Raw genomic sequence first — 26,542 nt, 5'->3', positions numbered from 1 at the left:
ATGGCTGAGACTGCCAGACCTCTTCCCCAGGAAGGCCTGAGCAATTACGTCCATCCAGACTTGGCGATGCTTTCCCTCACTGCACACCCATCCTCTGGGGCACTCGCTCACCCCATCACAGGCCCATGTCATTGTGTCACGACTGGCTGCTCACACGGACTGTTCAGGGACACGCATGTGAAGGGAACAGAACCAGCAGGAGTTCCCTTCCTGAACCTGAGAGGTTGGCAGTGAAAGAATTTTTTCCACCAATGTGCTGAGAGACTGCCGGCAGCCTCCTGGGGGAGGTCCTGACTGCAGGCGGAAACCCAGATGAGAAAAAAACTGGAAAAGGCACAAGGGTGGCCTTGGGATCCTGACTAGATGCCCGATCCCGCCACCTCTACGCTTGGTCCCACCGCTAACCCTTCTGATACTTGTCTTTTCATCGGAGGATGATTGCTTTCTGGTGTTGTGAGTTATTGCTATACAACGTGAATCAGCCACTGAGTGACTGAGTGAGAGAGTGACATCGCTCAGTCGTACCCGACTCTTCGTGACCCCATTGACTGGAGCCTACCAGGCTCCTGTGTCCATGGGATTTTCCAGGCAAGAGTACTGGAGTGGGGTGCCATTGCCTTCTCCAAAAGTGAAAGTCGCTAAGTCGTGTCTGACTCTTTGCGGACCCCATGGACTATACAACCCATGGGATTCTCCAGGCCAGAATCCTGGAATGGGTGGCCTTTCCCTTCTCCAGGGGATCGTCCCAACCCAGGGATCCCGCACTGCAGGAGGATTCTTTACCAGCTGAGCCACAAGGGAAATCAGCCGTATGCATACATATGACCCCTCCCTGTGAGACCTCCCTCTCCTGCCCGCATCCCGCCCTCTGGGTCATCACAGAGCACCGAGCTGAGCTCCCTGTGCTATCCAGCAGTTCCCCACTAGCTGTCCGTGTTACACATATCACTGTAGCTATGTCAGTGCTGATCTCTCAGTGCATTCCACCCTCTGCTTCTCCACTGGGTCCACAGATCCGTTCTCTGCGTCCGTGTCTGTTTCTACCCTGCACACAGGTTCATTGGTACCATTTTTCTAGCTAAACTGCCTCGAAGTTTGAAGAAACTTGAAACCTGAAGATACTTGAAGCGGAATTTTCTCTCTGCCTCAGCCAGTCAGATACACCAACTAAAGATGGTATCAAACACACAACCTAAAGATTCATAACTCTTCTAAACAGGTATTATGTGTTAACTACCTCCTAGAAGGTGGCAGCAACCAGTCCGGACGAGACAGTCCCTGCTCCTAATCAACTCTGAACACAGAAGGTGGAGGCGAAACACATCTCTCACCAAAATAAGGGGTGATAAATGCTGTCACAGTGCCCCAGGCCTGGTAGCAAGCAGAAGAGTGGGGTTAATATCGACGGAACTTGTTTGAATTTAATCCCAAAGGGCACCCTGAGACAGAAGGATAAGTAGAACGTAATACAACAGACAAATGTGAAACTACATTCCTGCAAGAAAAGACAGCAAGCTAAAAATGGACAGTTTATCCATCAAGATTTTTTTTTTAATTTTCGAACGCCTACTCCAGTCTTTGTCTTATATTAGACACTAAATAAGTTTATTTAAAGAGTGATGAAAGGCATAAAGACAACTGATTAGATACATGGTATATCTGGAGGTAGGACCCTGGCCAATGACGTGACCCCCTTTTATAACACTGTTCTTAATGCAAACTTTGTTCTCATTACAACAACCAACTTTATGACACAACTTCCAAGAAAAGCAGTCATCAGAAAGAGTTACCGCCGTAACTGATAAATGCAGGAAGGGTTGCTTTAATTAATTGCTACTCTTGCCTTTTTTCTTTTCCAGATGCAAGCACATTTCCTACACGTTTTAAATAAACTCCTGCATCCCATTTATTAAACCCTTTTACTATTTTGGGGGGCTTCCCTGATGGCTCAGACAGTAAAGAAATCACTTGTAATGCAGGAGATGTGGGTTCGATCCCTGGGTCGGGAAGATCCCCTGGAGCAAGAAACGGCAACCCACTCCCGTATTCTTGCCTGGAGAATCCCATGGACAGAGGAGCCTGGTGGGCTACAGTGCATGGGGTCGCAATGAGTTGGACGCGATTGAGTGACTAACGCTTGGGTTACTTTACTACTTTTTAGTAAAATTATGAATAACTAAATGTGAAGACCATATACAAATTCAGACCAAGGAAAGGACTGGAGGGATAACAAGGTTCTGATACTCATAATGGCCGAACAGCGCAATCCTGGATGCATAATGAGAAACACACATATTTAAATATCTCATTATTGAGAATATTTCTCATTTTTGAGCCAGTGTAGGGAAGTACCGTCTGTGTACAGGCTTTGGAATTAGGGAGACTGGGGTTGATAATCTCTGCGTCCGTGTGGATGTAGGAAAACCATTTTAGCTCTAAATTCTCCTTTATTGTCCCACTTGTCATTACTGGTATAAAAGTTACAAGAGACCTTGTGTACAAAGGACTGACATGGGATGGGCAGTCAATAGGCATAATAATTATCAATAATAGAATTCCAGCAAACAGGAGTACAGGCTAAAACGAAATAAACCAGAATTCTTATTTTCTCCATTTGAAATGAGGTGATTAGATAAGTCGATGTTTTGGCAATTAACGGTATTTCTTTTGATAACAGTGTCAGTAATGATCAGATCCTGCAGTCCAAATTAAAACAGAGTGGCATTTTGGTGAATCTGATGAAACAGAAGTCACCAAAGATGACATTCTGTGTAGTACTCAGCAACCTCACTTTCCTGACACTGATATAATTTCCCCAATAATTCCCCCCACTGTAAGATCCTCCACGTGCAGGATAACAAGAAGGCCTATTTGCAAACATCCGTACAAACTGTGGATCACAGTCAGGTCAAGGGCAGCGTTGTCTAGCAACAACAATCAAAAAATAAAAATAAAAAACAGGGCAGAGAATACAGATTTTCTTTTATTGGGCTTATAAAAATATTTAGGACTCTGTCCTGCATTTAGTATCCCTCTCCCACCATCACCCCCAATCACCAACACCTAGCTACCAAAGATCTAAACTCCTTTGGTATAAAAAGATATTTTTTAAGTATGAAAATTTTGAAAGCTTATCTGGCCCATCTCACACTTATGCAGAATATCAATCGCGAGTAGTATAAATAATAGAAACACCTGGGAAAAAAACCTTTCCATTTTTGATTTCTCAGTTCAGTGTATATTTGGAACCCTTCACCTGTGTAATTAAACAAAGTTTATACATAAAGGTTACATTTAAAAAATGCTTCTCTAATGGAAAAAAGCTTGATGTTTAGTTTCTAGGCTATGCTAGGATCTGTACTATATATTTTCAGATGTATCCAATTTTCCAGATGTATCCCCTAGTTTTAAACTACACACACATATATATATACACACACACACATTAAATACATACATTTGCATATATGCGTGCATGCCTGAGTGCTACCGTTGGTCCAGTCGTATCCCACTCTGCAACCCTATGGACCTTAGCCCATAAGGCTCCTTTGTTCATGGAGATTCTCCAGACAAGAATACTGGAGTGGGTTGCCATGCCCTCCTCCAGGGGATCTTCCTGACCCAGGGATCAAACCTGCATCTCATGCGTCTCCTGCATCAGCAGGCAAATTCTTTACCATTCTTTACCACTAGCATCACCTGGGAAGCCTATATATATATATGTATATATATACATATATATATACACACATATATATATATACACACTCATGTATGTCAAATATATATTACATGTGGAATTCATATACAGTTTGAAAACAAATATTTCCATTTAGAATAGAGTCACTGAGTTTTACTTCAAGTGGTCAGTTCTTCTAGCATATTTCTAACAGACAGAAAACAGGTGCAACGGAAAAGGCACTTATATTATGAAGAACTGTTCTGCTTGCAAGATTTAGAAATTCAGTTTCAACTCATTTAACAAGACAAAGAGAAAAGGGTGGGTGTGGTATGGGAAGATCACAGTTGCCTCCCCAGGCCCAACAAATGCCATCACACCTCCCAGGCCAGCTTCTCTGTCTCTGTCTCTCAGCGTGGTGCTGTGCTGTGCTTAGTCGCTCAGTCGTGTCTGACTCTGCGACCCCATGGACTGTATCCTGCCAGGTTCCTCTGTCCATGAGATTCTCCAGGCCAGAATCCTGGAGTGGGTGGCCTTTCCTTTCTCCAGGGGATCTTCCCCAACCCAGGGATCAAACCCAGGTCTCCTGCATTGCAGGTGAATTCTTTACCAACGAACCACCAGGTAAGCCCTGGCTCTTCGCCAACTCCCTCTAAACGGCCTTTATTCCCTCCCTGTGGTGTCATTCACCAACAGCTGCCTGCCCTTCCTCCCGAGCGACAACAACCCGTGGGAAGGAACGCAGCCTCCTTCTCTGTGGGGGCCCAGGGCATGCTCTACTCCAGGACTGCAGAAGTGCCTTCCTCCAAACTCTACGGTGGTCTCGACACAAGGGATGCTTTTACCAGGCCATGGCGACCTGCGGTACCACCTCGATGCCTCTGGGGCAAGGGCGCCGCTGTGTGGGCCAATGCTCTGGCCACAACCCCCTGAAACTGAAGCCTGTGCATTTCTTCTTTCATCTCCATCAGGCTCAGCACGCAGAGTTCTGGGAGGAGGTGACAGGGGGGAGGAGCTGCCACATGGAGGGACCATAAGGGTGTCACACAGAATGATGACATGCCCCACAGATTTGTTCACCTGTGCTAGGATGCCAAGGCTAGAACACAAATCCCACCACGTGGATGGCAGACTGCAACACGAGAGACTCTGGCCCTGTCCTTGGGGCAGAGGGGTGGCAAGCATCCCTTGCCTGCATCTTTCTCCTTCTTGATGAAAACACATGATCAAATTTTGCAGGAGGAAGTTGAGGATGGGCTTCCCTGATAGCTCAGTTGGTAAAGAATCTGCCTGCAAAGCAGGAGACCCCAGTTTGATTCCTGGGTTGGGAAGATCCACTGGAGAAGGGATAAGCTACCCACACCAGTGGGTTTCTCTGGTGGCTCAGCTGGTAAAGAATCCGCCTGCAATGTGGGAAACCTGAGTTTGATCCCTGGGTTGGGAAGATCTCCTGGAGAAGGGAAAGGCTACCCACTCCAGTATTCTGGCCTGGAGAATTCCATGGACTGTATAGCCCACGGGGTCACAAAGAGTCGGACACGACTGAGCAACTTTCACTCAAGTTGAGGACAGGGAAAGCCTTGGGCGCTTTGCTTCTGTGCCAGCTGCTCTCATGGATGCCTCTCAGAGCTAAGGGTTCACTAGGCCCCAGTTCAGTGTGGACACGCACAGCATCTCGGTGTGCCTGTGTACTAGCACACGATCACGCCTCTACAATTACACATCGGCTGCCTCCCTGCCCGCTAGGCTTTAGGTGAGGAAGAATGAATCCCTGTTAACTGGGTGCGCCCGGTACCTGCACTATGTCTGTTAAACAATGGGTCCTTAATAAATGTCTGATAAATGGCTAGCAACGAAGCCAGTTCAAAACTAAGTTACTGGGGAAAACAGAGAGGCAAAAACAGGCAAAAGATTTACTGAAAAAAAAAAAAAGATCTTAAAGGGCAATTAAAGTACTATTTCCTCACAAGAGTAATTTACTTAAATCCAACAATCACAACAAATATTTATTAATCATGCACTATGCGACAAGCAGTATGCATGGAGCTGAGATTATGAAAACAAACATGCTTAAATCTGATATTCTTCCTTAAGAAAAGGTAACTGAACCTTTTAATTAGTCGCATGAAAATGAACCTTTTAATTAGTGACACGTAGGTATGACAAGGGCTAAAAGGGAGAGAAGAGGGATGTTTCCTTATTTTTTAGAGTTTAAATTGTTAAGAGTTTTATTACAGAGCTCGTGAACACTTTTCTGTGACTCTTAGATGTGGCCGGATCACACTCATCGACAGGCGTGGTAGTAACCGCTGATCTCATCTTTCCTTTTAACAAAGGATGTCGGAGTCGTGGGGTTCAGCCTTGCTGCCCCAGGGACACATCGCTCATCTGTCTTCTGAATCATCCTGATTGTTGTTGTTGTTGCTGCTCAGCCGTGTCCACCTCTGCGACGCCGCGGACTGCAGCACGCCAGGCCTCCCTGTCCTTCCCTATCTCCTGGAGCTTGCTCAAACTCATGCCCAGTGGGTCGATGATGCCATCCAACCATCTCAGCGTCTGTCGCCCTCTTCTCAACCTGCTGCTGCTGCGTCACTTCAGTCATGTCCGACTCTGTGCGACCCCAGAGACGGCAGCCCACCAGGCTCCCCCGTCCCTGAGATTCTCCAGGCAAGAACACTGGAGTGGGTTGCCATTTCCTTCTCCACTGCATGAAAGTGAAAAGTGAAAGTGAAGTTGCTCAGTCGTGTCCGACTCTTAGCGACCCCATGGACTGCAGCCTACCAGGCTCCTCCGTCCATGGGATTTTCCAGGCAAGATTACTGGAGTGGGGTGCCACTGCCTTCTCCGTCTCAACCTGCTGGCCGTGCCCAAATGCACGAAACAGTTGGTTGGCCACCATGACCACCAAATTCTGGCTCTGTGGCACCACAGATTTTGGCTCTGTGGACCTTATCTCTCCTTAGATCTGTGATGCCACCACGTCACTTTAAGCCAGACCACCCCAGGTGTTAGGCCAGGCCTTTGCCAACTTTAGCATGCAAAGCAACTTCTGGGGATTCTGCTGAAACACAGACTCTGCTTTAGATCTGAGGCCTGGGTTTCTTCTTTTCCAGTAAGTTCCCTGGAGGATGCTCTCTTGGAAAGACCACACCCTACCAGAGTTAGAAGGCAGCGGAAGGATGAAGATTGAACAGCGCGTCCTTCTACATTTCCTGATATACCCACTCCCCTTTCCCTTCACTAAACCCTAATGGAGTCAAGAATTCAGCATAAGGCAGTTGTGCTACCCATAGTTGTTAGGGTGTCTTCATGATCTGCTGTTCACAAGAAAGAAAAACAAAATCACCTCCTTCGCGCTCTTGCTTACACAAAATGTCCTGGGGCAGAGTCCAGGGCCCTGGAATCTCAAACGGGGCAGAAAGAAAAGGTGCAAGGGAAAGGCCATTGGGGGAGCTCCCGCCCACTCCCTCTCCCGCTAAGAGACTCTCTTGGCATTTTTCAGATTCTCTTCTGTAGCTTCGGTGTGAATAAAGCTGTCCTGCAACAAGGGGATCTGGGTCACCTTCCACCACAAAACCTACCAATTCCTCCAGGCTTGATTGTTAGGATTGGACAGGGAAGACATTGTTCAGGGACAAAAAGAGCCGCCGGTCCTTTGACTCTGGGTGGAAATGCCAGCCGAGTGCGGGCCGCCACACTTAGGTCTATCGAGGGCCAGTGGTGCCCGCTGACGAAAGCAAGAGGCTGGTACGTTGCAGGCCGGCTCTGCAACACCAACTTCCACGCGTTAGCGCCAGCTCGCATTTTGCCACCCCGTTTTGCAGAGAAGTCCCCTGGGAAGCTCAGAAAGGTTAACACAACCCGCGTCCACACAGCCTAAGGCGGCCTGAGGAACCGAACGCGGCCCAAAGCCGTAGTTCGGCCTCTCCAATAATGCTGAGGAACAACAAATCACAGGCTGGCTTGCAAAAGCCGAGGGACGGCCCACCCTAACAAGGACAGCCGAGCCCGCCTCGAGGCGAAGGATACGGGAAACCACTTCCGGGAATCAGCCGACCACAGGACCAAGCACTTCCGGTGCAATGCACAGGCGGGTCGTTCGGAGGTCAGCGGACTCGCAGGTAAGGGCCGACCTTAGCCATCCGGGGACGATACGAGCCCAGAATGTCGTCTCCCTTACCCGCGCGAGAGGAAACACCAGGGTGAAGCGAGCCGAGCGCGCGCCGCCATGTTAGGTTCGGGATTTTCAACGGAGCAGGCGGGGCCGAGTGGACGCCGGCGACAGCGCGATGACGTCGTAGACCGGGCGCCTGCCTTCTACCTGCGGAACCTTCCTGGGCGGGCCCAGGGCGCGCGTCGTCCCGCCCTGATCGGCGGGGCCAAGTTGAATGACGGCCCAGCCCCGCCTTCCGGTTCCGGTTGAGGGCGGGAGACTGCTGCTCTGCGCCGAAGTGCCTCAGACCTGCGTTGGTAGAGCGGGACCGGGACGGGGGGCGGAGGGCGGGGCGCACGTTCTGGCCAGCCCACGTGTCTCCAGGGGCGAGCGGCTCTAGAGAGGAGGCGTCCTTATTCCCGCCGCACCCAGACCTCGAGGGTGGGAGGCTGGGCACTGGGCTTGCCACCGCTGGGCTGGCTCCTTGGAGGCTGAGCACCCAAACGCTTCTCCCCGCTCCATCCTTAAGAAATGAAACCCAAACCGGGGCTCGGCTTCAGTGACTGAACGCGCAAGGCCTGGCTCCAAGCATCAGGGCCTTCAGATCGGTTCAGTCGCTCAGTCGTGTCTGACTCTTTGTGACCCCATGGACTGCAGCACGCCAGGCCTCTCTGTCCATCACCAACTCCCGGGGCTGGCTCAAACTCATGTCCGTGGAGTCGGTGATGTCATCCAACTATCTCATCCTCTGTCATTCCCTTCTCCTCCCGCCTTCAATCTTTCCCAGCATCAGGGACTTTTCAAATGAGTCAGTTGTTTGCATCAGGTGGCCAAAGGATTAGAGTTTCAGCTTCAACATCAGTCCTTCCAGTGAACACCTAGGACTGATCTCCTTTGGGATGGACTGGTGGGATCTCCTTGCGGTCCAAGGGACTCTCTAGAGTCTTCTCCAACACCACAGTTCAAAAGCATCAATTGTTGGCATCAGGTGGCCAAAGCATTGGAGTTTCAGCTTAAGCATCAGTCCTTCCAATGAATATTCAGGACTGATTTCTTTTAGGATGGATCAGGGCCTTGAGTTCCTAAATTCCAAGCCCAGGCCAAATACCTAATCTGAAGGTACCGAAATCCGGGGTGATGCCCCTTTCCCCTTCACTCGGAGAGTATCCAAGTGAAGAGCATTGCAAAGGTGAATGTTTTATACACATGGTGAAATCATGCCCCCAGAGGTTTAGGGGGGAAAAAATTTTACAGTTAAATTTGTTGCAAATATCAGGTGGTGCAGGTGACATTTCTTTGGGCCTTCAATTGCCCTTGGCAGTCGCAGTCTCAGTTTGTCTTGAGAAACTTCCCTATGAAATACATTAAATTGTTGAATAATTCAGTATTGCATTATGGAATAATTGTGAGCATCCGTTTAAAAACAAAAGCAAGACAAAAACAAAGGAATGCTCACAAGGGAAACGGGTACGGAGCCAAGCTGTCTATTTTAAATTTACTGATGCCACTTGCAAAGAGAAATATGTCTTTAATCTGGAGTTTGCTACAGTCTGTAGTGATGTTACTAATGTTACCAATCATCCAGACCCCCAAATGTTTCAAAAGGTTAAGAAAAAAGGCCAAATGCCTTGCCAGTTGAAATTAGTCCATTTGCTTTTTTCTAAGTAATTAGAAAGTAGGCTGCACAGTCTATGTACTGAACAGATATAAACTGATGTTAATTTTTTTAATTAATATGATTATATTGGGTCAGGGTGAGCGAGGGAAAAGAAAATGTTTCCTTGAAAGATTTGGATGTTCAGTTAGACTTTGATTGAAAATACGCTTAGACCAGAAAATTGTATGTATGTAGACACATATACCAGAGAAGGCAATGGCACCCCACTCCAGTATTCTTGCCTGGAAAGTCCCATGGACGGAGGAGCCTGGTGGTCTGCAGTCCACGGGGTCACTCAAGTCGGACACGACTGAGTGACTTCACTTTCACTTTTCACTTTCATGCATTGGAGAAGGAAATGGCAACCCACTCCAGTGTTCTTGCCTGGAGAATCCCAGGGACGGGGCAGCCTAGTGGGCTGCGGTCTATGGGGTCGCACAGAGTCGGTCACGACTGAAGCAACTTAGCAGCAGCAGTAGCAGACACATATACATACTCTTTGCAACCCCACAGACTATATATACTGTCCATGGAATTCTCCAGGCCAGAATACTGCAGTGGGTAGCCTTTCCCTTCTCCAGGAGATCTTCTCAACCGAGGAATCAAACCCAGGTCTCCTGCATTGCAGACGGATTCTTTACCAGCTGAGCCACAAGGGAAGCCCAAGAATACTGGAGTGGGTAGCCTATCCCTTCTCCAGGGGATCTTCCCAACCCAGGAATCGAACCAGGGTTTAGCCCACATTGAAGGTGGATTCTTTACCAACTGAGCTCTCTGTGAAGCCCATATACATATATTTGTGTGTGTGTGTGTGTATATATATATATATAATTAAACATACATAATTGTATTTATATCATCACTTCTAAGAAATGATGACTAGCATCCATGTGGAACAAACTATACCACCTTACAGGCATTTCTTGGGTTCTGTTTCCCCAGTTTCGCAGCTAGAATGAAGCACATCAACTTGTCCTTTGCAGCGTGTGGGTTTCTGGGCATTTACCACTTGGGGGCAGCATCAGCACTCTGCAACCACGGCAGAAAGCTGCTGAAGGATGTCAAGGCCTGTGCCGGGGCTTCTGCGGGATCTTTGGTTGCTTCGGTTCTCCTCACAGCGCCGCAGAAAATAGAGGTAATTAGTAGTAACTAGGCTGTGTTGCTCATCAGTAAATTAAGAACAAACAGGGAAGATGATTGTTTAACTCTATTAAGTTAACTGCATAGAAGTCATCCTTTGCCTGGGAAACAGAAGAGGTTAAGATTTGTTTTAAAGCGTCACCCTTAAAGAGCTGTGCTCTCCATTTGGAAAAGAGGGTTATTCGGGGGGTGACAATGAGACAAGGAAAGAAAATGCCTTATTTTGCTCATGAGTATTGCTTTAGGCTTAAGATTCCAGCTTTGTTTCTTTCCAGCAAAGGTTTATTTCTCCGTTAACTGATCATGAGAACACAGGGCCTGTCCTCAAGGCCTGGAATATGTAGCTGATGAAGTCTTAGCTTGCTTCTACTTACAGACAGGCCTGTAAACTAAAACATGACCCTGTAATTTAAATGGGATGATAATGGAATTTAATTAATGGCTTTTTCATTCCCATAGTAAGAAGCCCTGAATTTCAAGTAGTTTATCTAGAAGTAATAATAATAAGCTTTCATTAAGTTTTTCATTTAATGCAGTCTATATTTTTAAACCCTCCATGGTGGCTCAGTAGTAAACCTGCCTGCCATGCAGAAGACTCGGGTTCAATCCCTGGGTCCAGAAGATCCCCTGGAGAAAGAAATGGCAACCCACTCGAGTATTCTTGTCTGGAGAATCCCATGGACAGAAGAGCATGGCGGGCTGCAGTCCATGGGGTCAAAAAAGACTTAGACACAGCTTAGCAACCAAACAACAGCAAGGACGGTGTTTTTTAAAATCAATTTTCTGCTTCTAGACAGTCGTGATGCTCTCTCTGACTTTGAGAACTAGCCTCAGTGGGTGGAAAATATTCTGTTTGTTAATTACATGCATTCTCTTAACCACTTGGAATAGTCATCATACAATGATTAACACTTCCATGCCCAGGGAGGAATTCAAGTTCACACTTTAGTCTTCAGAACCAAAACATTGTAAACACAGGAGACTTTCTTGGGAAGGGGCGCCCTGGTGGAGAGCAGGAGGGTGAGGGGACCCAGGAGGACTACTCTGCCACGTGGCTTGCAGTCTGGGGTTTTAGGGTGAGGGGATTAGTTTCCGGGTTGTCTCTGGGCCATCAGTCTGAGTCACGGCCCTTCCTGTTTGTTTGCTCAGCCAAGGTGGATGCCTGCGAGAAGGATTCTGGGAGGTGGAAGGACGCGTGGTGTCCTCCCTTTGACCTTTCCCGAACTCCTCCTCTGTGCTGGCTTGTTGGTTGCTCGTTCCTTACCAGGAACCTCCTGCCGTAAAGTAACTCAAGTAAACAGTTACTATCCAGCCGAGTTAGGATGGGCGGTTGCGGCCAGTGTCTCCCCTGACACAGGGGCTCTGTGTATCTCGTGAATCCCAGTGCCAAGCCCAAAGTCTGATGTCAGTACGTTGCTGGATGGATGAACTAAAAAAATCAAGGATGGGCCTGGGTTCATATCCTGGCTATGACACGCATTCTGGATGGCATGGTAGGAAAGATGCTTAACCCTACAAACTTCACTTTTCCTATCTGTCCTGTGTGGTGATTATATCCACCTTGCATTCTTTTTTTTTTTTTAACCTTTCCTTATTTTTAATTGAAGGATGATTACAATATTGTCTTGGTTTCTGCCATACATCTGCATGGATCAGATAGGTATACATATATCCCCTTCCTTTTAAAACTCACTCCTACGTCCCATCCCAAATTCTATTTTTCTTATTTCTTTTTAGTGAAGTATAGCTGATTTAAAGCTGTTATTCATATCTGTTGTGCAATAAATGACTTAGTTATGCACACACACATACACACACATATATATACGTTAATTTTTAATATTCTTTTCTATTATGGTTTGTCATAGGATATTTTTTTCTTTTGGAGTATAGTTGCTTTCCAGGCTTCCGTGGTGGCTCAGGTGGTAAAGAATCCACCTGCCATGCGGGAGATTTGGGTTCGATCCCTGGGTCGGGAAGATCCGCTAGAGGAGGGCATGCAACCCACTCTAGTATTCTTGCCTGGAGAATCCCACGGAAAGAGGAGCCTGGCGGGCTACAGTCCACAGGGTTGCAAAGAGTCAGACATTACTGGGCGACTAAGCACAATATGTAGTTGCTTTCCAATGTTGTGTTAGTTTTTGCTTTACAACATGAATGAGTTACAAGTATAACATATCCCCTCCCTCTTGAACCCCGCTCCCACCTCCCTCCCCATCCCACCCCTCTAGGTTGTCACAGAGCCCCAGTTGGAGTTCCCTGAGTCACACAGCAAATTCCCACTGGCTGTCTATTTTAGTTCTGTTAACCCCCTTGCAGACTTACGTGAGCATGTGCCAATAGAGGATCCAGCATTGGCTTGCCTGTTAGACCCCACTTAGGGAGCAGGGGGGCATGTATTGAACACCTTTGCCCGGGACTAACCTGCAGAAAGTGTTCCCTGCTCTTTGCGGACGACAGTCATCACGACTTCTTTCTGTGTTGTCGGTGTTGGTGTTAATTGGCAACGCTGTTGCAGAGCTGCAATTGAAACGTTTCTGAGGCCACAGAATTGTCGTGGGAGAAGAGTTGCCTTAGAGAGGTCTGTAGAAAAAAAGTGCTCAGTTAGCACTGGAATCCAGCCTTCAAGGAGTTTCCAAAGGTGATTAAAAAAAAAAAAAGATTGTAATTGGGAGAACACATAGCTTGCCTGGGGACCAAGAGTGGTGGGTGAGGATCAGGCCCAGAAGGGATTCTAGCCTGTGAAGCACCCAACATCTGGGGTTAGCTTTGTAGGGTCCAGGTATTTTGTTTGGCAGGCTTCCCTGGTGGCTCAGATGGTAAACAATTTGCCTGCAATGCAGGGTTCAATCCCTGGGTTGGGAAGATGCCCTGAAGGATGGCATGGCTACCCACTCCAGTATTCTTGCCTGGAGAATCCCATGGACAGAGGAGCCTGGCGGGCTACGGTCCATGGAGTCGCAGAGAGTCAGACAGGACTGAGCAACTATCACTTATATAATTACCTTGTGTGGTGGGCACAGACGTCTGGAACCAGAATGACTTTCTTTCTGACAAAACATAGGGTCACCTGTTAATTTTCTTTTTCAGGAATGCAACAAGTTTACCTATGATTTTGCTGAAGAAATCCGAAGGCAGTCTTTTGGGGCACTAACACCTGGCTATGATCTCATGGCCCGATTGAGGTACGTATTTATATATATATATATATATATATATATATATATATATATATAATCAGTTCAGTTCAGTCGCTCAGTCGTGTCCGACTCTGCGACCCCATGAACCACAGCATACCAGGCCTCCCTGTCCATCACCAACTCCCGGAGCTTGCTCAAACTCATGTCCGTTGAGTCGGTGATGCCATCCAACCATCTCCTCTATTGTCCCCTTCTCCTCCTGCCTTCAATCTTTCCCAGCATCAGGGTCTTTTCCAATGAGTCAGTTCTTTGCATCAGGTGGCCAAAGTATTGGAGTTTCAGCTTTAGCATCAGTCCTTCCAATGAATATTCAGAAGTGATTTCCTTTAGGATGGACTGGTTGGATCTCCTTGCAGGCCAAAGGACTCTCAAGAGTCTTCTCCAACACCACAGTTCAACACCACCAAAGCATCAATTCTTCGGTGCTCAGCTTTCTTTATAGTCCAACTCTCATATCCAAACATGACTACTGGAAAGAAAAACCATAGCTTTGACTAAACAGACCTTTGTTGGCAAAGTAATATCTCTGCATTTTAATATGCTGTCTAGATTGGTCATAGCTTTTCTTCCAAAGGAGCAAGTGTCTTTTAATTTCATGGCTGCAGTCACCATCTGCAGTGATTTTGGAGCCCAGAAAAATAAAGTTTGAGACTATTTCCTCATGTCTTTGCCAGGAAGTGTTGGGACCAGATGTCATGATCTTAGTTTTCTGAATGTAGAGTTTTAAGCCAACTTTTTCACTCTCCTCTTTCCCTTTCATCAAGAGGCTCTTTAGTTCTTCTTCACATTCTGCCCTAAGGGTCGAATCATCTGCATATCTGAGGTTATTGATATTTTTCCCAGCAATCATGATTCCAGGTGGGAATATATATATTCCCAGGTGGCACAGTGGCAAAGGATCCATCTGCCAATGCAGGACACACAGGAGACTCGGGTTCAATTCAGAAAGATTCCCCTGGAGAAGGGCATGGCAACCCACTGCAGTATTCATGCCTGGGGAATCCCATGGACAGAGGAGTCTGGCGGGCTACAGTGCATGAGGTCCCAAAGAGTGGGATGTGACTGAGTAGCAGAGCGTTTATATAGTATGTTTAGCTGCAGGGCCTGTGTAACCGGGGTGCTGTGGAGGGACCGTAGCGAGCTCAGTAAGCATTGTCAGTCCTCACATGTTTACGAGGCGGCCAGTCATCAAAGGGGAAGCATGCGGTGGACAGTCGGCTGCTCAAGATGGCAGTTCTCTGGCTCTCTGTACATCCCCTGTCCGGACCTGTCCTGGCTACCCAGGCACCCAGTCTCATCTCCTCGCTTGTCTCTGCCCCGCGATCCTCCTCATCTTTAGGCCAGAGGGGCTCCACCTGCCAGTTTCATGAAGCGGAATGGCTGTCCTCCACGATGGTCGTTAACCTGCAAACTTATGAGCTGGTCCCTGCTGTAACCAAGGAGTCCACCTGACCCCAATGCCCCGTATAAACGGTGACCTCCTCCCACGGATCTTGGCTGCCTTGTCCTGTCTACGACACACGGGCGAGGCGTTGCTCCTCCGCTTTTATATCTTTTTTTTGGATTTGGACGTGTGAGATTCTGCAGCTGCTAAGCCTCTGGAGTCCGTCACTGTCTGGACTCCCATGGATTTCAGGTGGGGGCAGCTAGGAGGCTCGCAGGCCCGAGGGGGTGCAGTCCTGCAGGCCGCTCCCTTTCTCTCCTCCAGGAGCGGAGTGGAGTCGATTCTCCCCGCCAACGCGCATGAGCTGGCCCACGGCCGCCTACACGTCTCCATCACCAACACCAGGACCGGGCAGAACTGCCTCGTCTCCAGCTTTCCCTGCAGGGAGGACCTCGTCAAGGTAAAGGCAGCCACGGCCCACGGTGCAGGGAGCCAGCCAGCGCCGGTCAAGGTGGCTGCGGCCCACGGTGTGGGAGCCGGCCAGCGCTGGTCAAGGCGGCCGCGGCCCACGGTGCGGGAGCCAGCCAGCGCCGGTGGCGTGTTGAGCACAGTGAGCGTGCAGGGTCTTTAAATCAGCGGTCCCCAACGTTCCGGGCGCCAGGGATGGCTTTCATGGAACACTTTTTTCTTTTTTTTTTTCCCTTAAAGACTTTTTATTTTGTATTGAGGTATAGCTAATTAATAAACAATGTTGGGATAGTTGCAGGTGGACGGAAAGGGACTCAGCCATACATACACATGCATCCTTTGTCCCCCAAACTCCCCTCCATCCAGGCTGCCACATGACACTGAGCAGAGTTCCCTGTGCTGTCCAGCAGGTCCTTGCTGGTTCTCCATTTCTATTATTTCTATTATTATTGCATCCGTTCTGCCTCAGGTCCTCACGCATTAGACCCCGGAGGTTGCGAACCCCTGGTCTAAATCCAGCTTTGCATCTCGGGCCTCAGAAATAATGGGTGCTCCATCAATCCTGCGTCTCATGGATGGATCTCAGTGTTCCTGAGGCCACAACACAGCAGGCGGCTCCCAGAGGCCTGTGGATGAGCCCGGTGTCTTTCTCGTGATGTTCAGTGTGGCCACATTTACTCTGTGAATGAACTTGAGTACCAATAACTGTTCTTTACACTGTTGTACGTTAATGCTCTGCAGTTCACGTAAGACTTTGTGCGTGGACTACCGTATTCAGTCCTTCCACATGCCTTCTGTAAATCAGGCAGGACAGGCAAGATTTACACCTCTTCTGTTGCTTTCTTAACAGAAGAAAGGGGCAGAAAGATTTTATGTGACACACCCCAGGGTGTACCGATTGCCAGTGGGAATCCGGGTCTCTTAACCTTTTCAACCGAATGCTCCCTTTTCGTTTCTTCTGTTTGGCATTGACGCCTTTCTGTCCACACACATGTGGAAGCTGGTTGAGAATTCATGATCTCTGGGAGCTGTTTCAGCTGACTTGCAAATAGCAATGCATTGGTAAGGGGATACATGAAATATTTTAAATTGTCAAGGACACACCAGGGCTTCCCTAGTAGCTCAGACGGCTCAGTTGGTAAAGAATCCACCTGCCATGCAGGAGACCTGGGTTCGATCCCTAGGTCGAGAAAACCCGCTGGAGAAGGAAATGGCAACCCTCTCCAGTGTTCTTGCCTGGAGGATCCCATGGGCAGAGGAGCCTGGCGGGCTACAATCCATGGGGTTGCGGAGTCGGAACGACTGAGCGACTAACGTGCAAGGATGCATGGCTCTTAGAAACGCCAGCCGAGTTTTATTTTCCTTCTGTGGGTGTTGTGGGGCTTCCCTCACGGTACAGATGGTAAAGAATCTGCCTGCAATGCAGGAGACTTGGCTTTGATCCCTGGGTCCGGTAGATCCCCTCAAGAAGGGCATGGCTACCCACTCCAGTATTCTCCAGTGGAGAGTCCCCACAGGCAGAGGAGCCTGGTGGGCTGCAGTCCATGGGGTCTGCAAAGAGTCGGACATGACTGGGGGACTCACACTTTATCTTTCTGTGGGAAACATAGCAAGGCTCAGGTGATAGAGAACATGTGTGTGCAGACAGCAGCAGGTGACGGATTGAGCGTGAGAGCCAGAAGTTCCCCCTGAATTTATGATAAATGCATTGTTGTCTTTTTTTAACTATCGAATCTCCCTGTTTGAATTTTACATTTGAATGATATGATTTGAAATACCTAATGAAGTGTTGAGCTGACAAGTGAAATTACTCTGCGATTTAAGAGATTAGAATATCTTCACTCCATGTACCAATTATTCTTGTCTCACTCATACACTGATATTCAATCTCTCTTAAGAAAATATTTTTCTATAATGTAATTGTTAAGCTTGTGTAGACTTGAAGACTAGAAAGGGGGAAGCTGGTAAATCCATGCCTGAGTTGTCACAGATCGTCAACACCGACACAGAGACATCAGGTTGGCAGTGGGTCAGAACACTTCTTCTTGTACAAGATTGTGAACAAAGGACTGTCATCTCATCATAAAACAGGAGGGGAGGGACTTCCCTGGTGGTCCAGCAGTTAAGACTCCATGTTTCCACTGCAGCGGGCCCCACCCCTGGGTGGGGGACTAAAGTACCACATGCTGTGCAGTGGGGCCACCAAAATACACACACACACACACACACACACACACACACACACACGTATATATAAAAGGAATTCTGCTCATAGTTTCTACCTTTTCATTGAGTCTGTGCCTGGCTACTCTATCTACAGAACCCCTGATATTTCCTACCAGTTCAGTTAGGTTCAGTTGCCCAGTCGTGTCTGACTCTCCATGACCCCATGGACTGCAGCACGCCAGGTGTCCCTGTCCATCACCAACTCCCGGAGCTCACTCATACTCATTCCATCAAGTCAGTGATGCCATCCAACCATCTCATCCTCTGTCGTCCCCTTCTCCTACCTTCAGTCTTTCCCAGCATCAGGGTCTTTTCCAGTGAGTTAGTTCTTTGCATCAGGTGGCCAAAGGATTAGAGTTTCAGCTTCAGCATCAGTCCTTCCAATGAACACCCAGGGCTGATCTCCTTGAGGATGGACTGGTCGGATCTTCTTGCAGTCCAAGGAACTCTCAAGAGTCTTTTCCATCACCACAGTTCAAAAGCATCAATACTTCGGCTCTCAGCTTGCTTTATGGTCCAACTCTCACATCCATACATGACCACTGGAAAAACCATAGCCTTGACTAGATGGACATTTGTTGGCAAAGTAATGTCTCTGCTTTTTAATATGCTGTCTAGGTTGGTCATAACTTTCCTTCCCAGGAGTAAGAGTCTTTTAATTTTGTGGCTGCAATCACCATCTGCAGTGATTTTGCCCGCCCCGCCCCCCGCCCCCCGCAAAAAATAAAGTCTGTCACTGTTTCCATTGTTTCCCCATCTATTTGCCATGAAGTGATGGGACCAGATGCCATGATCTTCGTTTCTGAATGTTGAGCTTTAAGCCAACTTTTTCACTCTCCACTTTCACTTTCATTAAGAGGCTTTTTAGTTCCTCTTCACTTTCTGCCATAAGGCTGGTGTTATCTACATACCTGAGGTTATTGATATTTCTCCGGCAGTCTTGATTCCAGCTTGTGCTTCTTCCAGCCCAGCGTTTCTCATGATGTCCTCTGCATATAAGTTAAATAAGCAGGGTGACAATATACAGCCTGGACGTACTCCTTTTCCTATTTGGAACCAGTCTGTTGTTCCATGTCCAGTTCTCACTGTTGCTTCCTGAGCTGCACACAGCTTTCTCAGGAGGCAGGTCGGGTGGTCTGGATATTTTCTATATCCCACCGTGACTCACTGACCGCTGTTCAGCACACATTTGTTACTGCTGTTTAACTTAGTTTTTGTCTGTCTTCCCTCACTAGAGTGTAAGCCCCACGGAGGGTCAAGGACTGCTGTCTTCTGTCCCCTACTGAGTCCCCAGCCCTCACACTATGCCAGCTCCATCAATGTGTGTTCCATGAATGAATATGAATTAATAAATCAATGAACTGAGGTGGCACCTACTAAAAGCACGAAGAAGCTGCATCCTTCACGTTCAGTGATCTGGACAAAATAAAGGAGCAGGTTTAGAGGCCCCACAGCAGCCCAGGTGTCTAACATTCTGCTTGGTCGCCATGCTTCCACTCCACCAACACTCGATAAAATCACCCTCTTAATTCCTTTCGTGTGGGGGTGTGACTGACGTTCCCCCCACCCCCGCCACTAAAATGTCCACACTGTACTCCCCAGGACCTGCGAACCAGGCATCTCACTTGGCAGAGGGGATTGTGTAGACAGGATGAACGTGATGATCTCAGTGGGGAGGGGGAGATGGTGCTGGGTTAGGTGGGCAGACCCCAGCTAAGCATGTGTGGGTTTAGAAATAAGAGAGGCTTGTAGATTCTGAGATGCAGGAGACTTTGCGTAAGGAGGTCACAGAGGGTGTGCACCCCTTGGACCAGCCAGTGACACTGAGGGACCACAGTCCTACAGCTGCTGGAACCGCACGCTTTAGCAAGATCTAAATGAGCAGGAGACCCCGTCTCCCCAGGAGCCCTCGGGAAGGAAGGGCCTGCCATCACCTTGGTTCTTTCTCTCAGGTGGATCCAGCCCATTTTGGGTCCCGATCTCCATACCCTAGGATCGTCCGTTTGTCTTGTTTTTAGACTCTCAGTTTGCAGTACATTGTTAAAGCAGCAGTACTCTTGCCTGGAAAACCCCATGGATGGAGGAGCCTGGTGGGCTGCAGTCCATGGGGTCGCTGAGTGTCGGACACGACTGAGCGACTTCACTTTCACTTTTCAGTTCCATACATTGGAGAAGGCAATGGCAACCCACTCCAGTGTTCTTGCCTGGAGAATCCCAGGGACGGGGGAGCCTGCTGGGCTGCCGTCTATGGGGTCACACAGAGTCGGACACGACTGAGCGACTCAGCAGCAGCAGTGAACCACGGTGGTGGTTTAGTCGCTCAGTCGTGTCCCACTCTTTGCGACCCCACGGACTGCAGCCCGCCAGCCTCCTCTGTCCGTGGGACTTCCCAAGGCAAGATGCTGGAGTGGGTTTGCCATTTTCTTCTCCAGGATAGTGAACTGTGGCAGTACGTAAACAGGATTTTTTTTTTCCTGATTTGCTTTGTTTTGGATAATAACTGCTCAGAGAACTAGTGTAATTACTTGAGTTCATTGAACAGAAGAGAAACAGTTGACACAACTGCGTAATACCTTGTAAGGAGAATAATTGAATAATTAACATGTATCCTAGGTTATACGAGACACGTTTTAAGTGTTGACTAGAATGCTCTAACCTTTTGCAGAAACTAAAAACAGGTGGCTAGTTCCTTGACAGCAGATGGTGGCAATAATGATGCATGAAATAGATGCCTGGAATACGCATGAGCACATAGTTCAAAGAGCAAGATTGGTGACGCGTACAGGAGGGAAGAAGAAAAAAGCATGACGACGGGAAAATAAACCCTCCCCCTCTGGGTGGTGACATGCTGTGTTCTGATGAATGAGGCCAGTGGGAACCACTGTCTGAGATAGTTGTTCTTTCCTTTTTTTTAAATCTAAAGCAAAAAGTGAACGTGAAGGTCGCTCAGTTGTGTGGTCCATGGAATTCTCCAGGCCAGAATACTGGAGTGGGGAGCCTTTCCCTTCTCCAGGGGATCTCCCCAACCCAGGGATCAAACCCAGGTCTCCCGCATTGCAGGCGGATTCTTCACCAGCTGAGCCATGAGGGCAGCCCTAATTACAGTTGCTGCTGCTGCTGCTGCTAAGTCGCTTCAGTCGTGTCTGACTCTCTGCAACCCCATAGACGGCAGCCCACCAGGCTTGCCCGTCCCTGGGATTCTCCAGGCAAGAACACTGTAGTGGGTTGCCATTTCCTTCTCGAATGCATGAAAGTGAAAAGAGAAAGTGAAGTCGCTCAGTCGTGTCCGACTCTCAGCAACCTCATGGACTGCAGCCCACCAGGCTCCTCCATCCACGGGATTTTCCAGGCAGGAGTACTGGAGTGGGGTGCCATTGCCTTCTCCGTAATTACAGTTAATGTTTAGTAAATAATGAAGAAATAGGATAAGCCACACACATCACTGCTTTGCACTCCTGCGTGAGTCTGTCATGAAATTAAAGCCCCAGCTTTTATTTTATTTTGCTGACTGGATAGAATTTACCCTTTCCTAAACGTTCTTTTACTCCTATCTTTGTTCGTGAGCAAAGTGGTCACGTGCATGCTGAGTTGCATCAGTCGAGTCCGACTCTTTGCGACCCTGTGGACTGTAGCCCTCCAGGCTCCTCCCTCCATGGGATTCTCCAGGCAAGAATACTGCAGGGGGTTGCCATTTCCTCCTCCAGGGGATCTTCCCAACCCAGGGATTGAACCTGCGTCTCTTATGTCTCCTGCATTGGCAGGTGAGCTCTTTACCACTAGTGACACCTGGGTGGCTCACCTACATCTATAAAATGTTGAGAAATGGATGATTACTACTGGCTTTTGCTGCCTTTAGGCATCTGATTTTTAACACCTCTCACCACTGGCCCGGTGCACATTCACCCATGTGCTTTTGTGTGATGATTCACACTTAAATTATATTAGCTTCATTTTTGGTGGCATGGAAATATTCTTCTTTCATTGGAGCTGCAATGATAGTTGATTCTTTTCTAAAAACCTCTTTAAAAAAAAACACAAAAAAACATCTGACCGAGTTGGGTTTTAGTTGGGGCACCAGGGATCTTTAGTTGCAGCATGTGGCATCCAGTTCCCTGACCAGGGATCGAACCTGGGCCCCCTGCCTTGGGAGCACAGAATGTTAGCCACTGGACCACCAGAGAAACCCCTCTCAGAACCTTCTTTGAAAGTTATGTGGTCCAAAGACTCATTTTATCTGGGATTGGATCTCCATGGTATTTGGCATCGTATGTCCCTGGCAATGGAACTTACTGCCGTGGTGTGACTGTAACCCTCCCAAATTCCCGTGTCGAAGTCTTAACCCCCATTATGATGGTGTCTGGAGGTGGAGGGTCTTTGGGAAGTGCCGAGGTCATGAGGATGGAGCTGACGTGAATGGGATGAGTGCACTTACGAAAGAGACCCCAAGAGCGCTCCTCACCGCTTGCAGCAGGTGAGGACGTAGAAGTGGGTTCCTAGTAGACACGGAGGCTCGTACTGCCGAGATTCTACAACTGCCAGGTAAACTGTCGTTTCCTAAGCCTCCCAGTCTGTGGGATTTTGTTGTAGCCGCCTGAACGGACTAGAACAGGGAACTGGCATTGAGAGGCGAGCAGCCTCTGTAACTAATAATGAAAGTGGCTCTGTAACTGAGTTAACGACCAGGAAAAGGCTCAGTGAGTTTAGAGGCGCAGGTTAGCAAAAGCCTGCACTGCCGTAGGGGCTTCCGGTGAGGACTCGGAAAGAAAACAGGAAACCGGGGAGAGAGCCTCCGTCCTCTTAGAGAAACCTGGAGAGTGCAGGCCATATGAATGAGGTCGAAGTCGGAAGCAAAGAATTTTTGTTGTTGTTGTTAATTACTTTCTTTGGCTGCGTCTGATCTTAGTTGCGGCCCTTGGGAACTTTGCGTTGCATCACGTGGGATGTTTCTTTGCAGTCTACTGGCTCCCTAGTTGTGCTGTGTCTGGTCCGGAGCACGTGGTCTCAGCAGTCTCAGCGCCTACCTAGCCTTAGCAAACGGGATCCTGATTCCCCTACCAAGGATCGAACCCACGTCCCTGGCATTGCAAGGCGGACCCTTAACCACTGGCCCTCCGGCAGAGTCCCTGGAAACCCAGAAATCTTAAGCAGACGGCAGAGGAAAGGTCATCCTTGTCATGAGCTGACCAAGAAGAATCATGTGCGTGTCCTCCCGTGTTCTGTGGGTGCTACAGCTCGCTGGTGCTCATGTTGGATGTTTGGGGGCAGTTTTCAAGCACCGTGTGGAAGGAGCAACCTGGTTTCTCTTGGCTACTTAGAGTGAGAGACAAGAAGAGGGAAGAGACTTCAAGAAGGAATTGTTCCGCAAAACGGAAGGAGGATTTAAAGGTTTGGAACGTTCTCAGCCTGGGCGTCCTGGAAAGAAGGAGACTGCCTATTTAGGATGCAACAGGAAGGGTGTGGCCGTCTGGCCGGGTAACCTTGGGATGACGGGGTCAGGCGAGTTCGGCCATCTAGACTGAAGCCAGGCCCTGCAGTCCCAGAGCATGGGAGAAGGCCTTTCAGACAGCATTGGTGGGTCTTACCATCAGAGGTCCCAGAGTGCCAGGCCCTCGTCAACACAGGGCACGGCAGAGGAGGCGCTCCCATGAAGGCAGGCCCTGCAGAGCCAGGGGGTGCAGCTGACCCCCATCCCAGCGCACGACCCCAGCCCTGGGCAGACCCTACCAGGAGACCCACTTGTGCTCAGTCGGGTCCGACTCTTTTGTGACCCCCACCCCCATGGACTGTATCCCGCCAGGCTCCTCTGTCCATGGGATTCTCCAGGCAGGAATACTGGAGTGGGTTGCCATGCCCTTCTCCAGTGGATCTTCCTAAACCAGGGATCGAACCCGGGTCTCCTGCATTGCAGGCAGATGCTTTACCACGTGAGCTGCTAGGACACCCTGGGGGACCCAGGCACAGAGGCGAACACTTGTCACGGGTTCTCTGTTTGCTTGTTCAGTCACCCAGCCATGCCCGACTCTTGGTGACCCCGTGGACTGCAGCACGCCAGGTCTCCCTGTCCCTCACCCAGCCATGTCCGACTCTTGGTGACCCCGTGGACTGCAGCACGCCAGGTCTCCCTGTCCCTCACCCAGCCATGTCTGACTCCTGGTGACCCCGTGGACTGCAGCACGCCAGGTCTCCCTGTCCCTCACCATCTCCTGGACTTTGCCCATGCTCATGTCCATTGCATCAGGGATGCCGTCCAACCATCTCATTCTCCGATTCCTTCTCCTTCTGCTGTCAATCTTTCCCAGCATCAGGGACTTTTCCAATGAGTCGTCTGTTCACATCAGATGACCAAAATACTTGAGCTTCAGCAAAGGTCCTTCCAGTGAATATGCAGGGTTGATCTCCCTCAAGATTGGTTTGATCTGCCATCATGGGTCCTTGGGAGTCCCTTTATCTGTGGGCCCCTTTGCATAGTGTCCCCCAAATGTCTGAATGCATTCACTTCATGCCTTTTATGCGCCAGGTTTTATTCTGGGCTATTTTTCTTCAAAAGGAAGCATACAATCAGGAAATCCAAACGTATTGTAATATTAGTCTTCAGCAAAGGATACGTAGAGAAGTAAATCATTTTTTTAAAAACCAAGTCATGTGTGTGTTGGCCATCCATATATCTTTACTTCTTTGGAGAAGTGTCTTTTTAGGTCTTCCAAGCATTTTGGGTGTTTTTTTTTTTTCTTTTCTTTTATTGAGCTGTATGAGCTGCTTGTACATTTTGGAAATTCCTCCTTTGTCAGTTACTTTGTTTGCAAATATTTTCTCCCATTCAGAGGGTTTTCTTTTCATCTTGTTTATGGTTTCCCAGCACAGGGAACTCAGCTCTGTGCTCTGTGATGACCTAAAGGGGTGGGATGGGGAGATGGGAGGGAGGCTCAAGAGGGGAGGTTATGTGTATACATATGGCTGACTCACCGGCTTTTGTACAGCAGACACTAACACAGCCATGCAAAGCAATTATACTCAAAAAGCATAGTCAATCAGCTCTATCTCAATAAGAGAAAAAAAGTTTTTAAAGTCATGTATCACCCCCACAGCTGAGCAGAAATGAGTTTGAAATTAACCATGCCACAGAGGGCTGGGGCTTCCCCAGTGGTTCATCTGGTAAACAATCTGCCATTTACAAGAGACACAGGAGAGGAGGGTTTGATCCCTAAGTTGGGAAGATGCCCCTGGAGAAGGAAATGGCAAGCCACTGCAGCATTCCTGCCTGGAGAATCCCATGCACAGAGGAGCCTGGTGGGCTACCTACCATCCGTAGGGGTCAGAGGGAGTTGGACATGACTCAGCAGCTAAACAATGGCAACAGCAGAGGGATAGAGCTTTGGCACCTGTCTAAATTGGTACAAATCGTTGAATCCGTGTTTAAAGCTCACCCACTGTGTATATGCTCTGAGATGGTCTTTCGACATCCACGGATGCTCTCTGATACACACGCACCCAGGAGGGCGTCCATGCAGAATGGTGTCCCTCTCGGGAAGAAGAACCCCGTCTCCATCACTACGATGTCCTCAATTTCCCTGCACACAGTGAGAGTGTTTTTTTTTCAGGGACAGCTCACATTTAGCCTTTTGAAGGTGAAATAAGGACTGAATTTAAGATTGGTCATTATCTTGGAAAGACTGGGGAAGATAAATTTGAGCCTGTCTTTGAATTTCAACTACGCCAGCAGGCTCTGAATAAACAGCCAGATTCTCATTAAACGCCACAGTCAACTTTAGGCATAAATGAGACTTGTTGAGAATTTATTCTCCAAGGAGGCCAGGCTACATCATTTTCTAAACGCCTCTTTTCTGTGCAATGAAAAATGAGAAGAGCTAGTCCTAACGTCTGTGGAATACACACTTGGCCGTGGTTTATACAGTTGTAAAGGAAGTCACTAACTTTTTTTCTTATCATGGTGTACTTCGGGTGTCTGTATGTGCTCATTCGCTCAGTTGTGTTCAACTGTGTGCGATCCCAAGGACTGTAGCCCACCAAGCTCCTCTGTCCGTGGGAAATATCCCAGCAAGAATCCTGCAGTGGGTTGCCATGCCCTCCTCCAGGGGATCTTCCCAACCCAGGGATTGAACCCGAGTCTCCTGTGTCTCCTTACATCGCAACCGGATTCTTTACCACTGAGCTACCAGGGAAGCTCAGGGAAACAAAAGCCACATTAGTGGTTTAACATACATGTAATTCTTTCCTTTTTTTTTTTTTTTTTTTGGGCTGTATCGGGTCTTACTTATGGCACACGGGATCTTTGCTTTTTGCTGCAACACGCAAGCTCTTTAGTTGAGGCCTGTGAACACTGAGCTGTGGTGTGTGATGTCTAGTTCCCTGAACAGGGATGGATCCAGGGCTGCCTGTACTGGGAGCGCAAGGGTCTCAGCCCCTGGAGCAGCAGGGAAGTCCCGACACATGTGTTAATTCTTAAAGTGCTGGACGAAGTGACGGGGAAGGAACACCAGGTTCCTGCCTTCTGTAGCAGTGCTTTCAACCAAAGAGCATCCCCAAGACGTGGCTAGATATCTGCGGAGGGCTCAGACACCCCCGCCTGAGACCCCACCCCCCACCCTCGGCCCTAGACGTATCGAGACTTATTAAG

General features: G+C 48.5%; 1 protein-coding gene across 10 annotated transcripts in view; it reads left to right on the top strand.

The window, feature by feature from the left end:
* The first annotated feature begins 7,550 nt into the window (after nucleotides 1-7,550).
* The window catches only part of PNPLA4 (patatin like phospholipase domain containing 4), a 43,401-nt gene continuing 24,409 nt past the window's right edge, over nucleotides 7,551-26,542 (top strand). For 7 of the 10 annotated variants that reach the window (XM_044937203.2, XM_025276651.3, XM_025276643.3 and 4 more), the window contains exons 1-4: nucleotides 8,010-8,149; nucleotides 10,432-10,624; nucleotides 13,720-13,814; nucleotides 15,538-15,673. In XM_044937203.2, the coding sequence (XP_044793138.2) occupies nucleotides 10,445-10,624; nucleotides 13,720-13,814; nucleotides 15,538-15,673 (411 nt within the window). In that variant the 5' untranslated portion in view covers nucleotides 8,010-8,149; nucleotides 10,432-10,444. Of the gene's footprint in view, nucleotides 7,801-8,009; nucleotides 8,150-8,822; nucleotides 9,022-10,431; nucleotides 10,625-13,719; nucleotides 13,815-15,537; nucleotides 15,674-26,542 lie in introns of those variants that run through there. The other 3 variants (XM_025276645.3, XM_025276644.3, XM_025276646.3) reach the window with 3 other exon arrangements.

Source organism: Bubalus bubalis, chromosome X (genome assembly GCF_019923935.1).
Source record: "Bubalus bubalis isolate 160015118507 breed Murrah chromosome X, NDDB_SH_1, whole genome shotgun sequence".
NCBI lineage: Eukaryota > Metazoa > Chordata > Mammalia > Artiodactyla > Bovidae > Bubalus > Bubalus bubalis.
The sequence above is the reverse complement of the archived record's forward strand: the minus strand, read 5'-3'. Positions and strand labels throughout refer to the sequence as shown.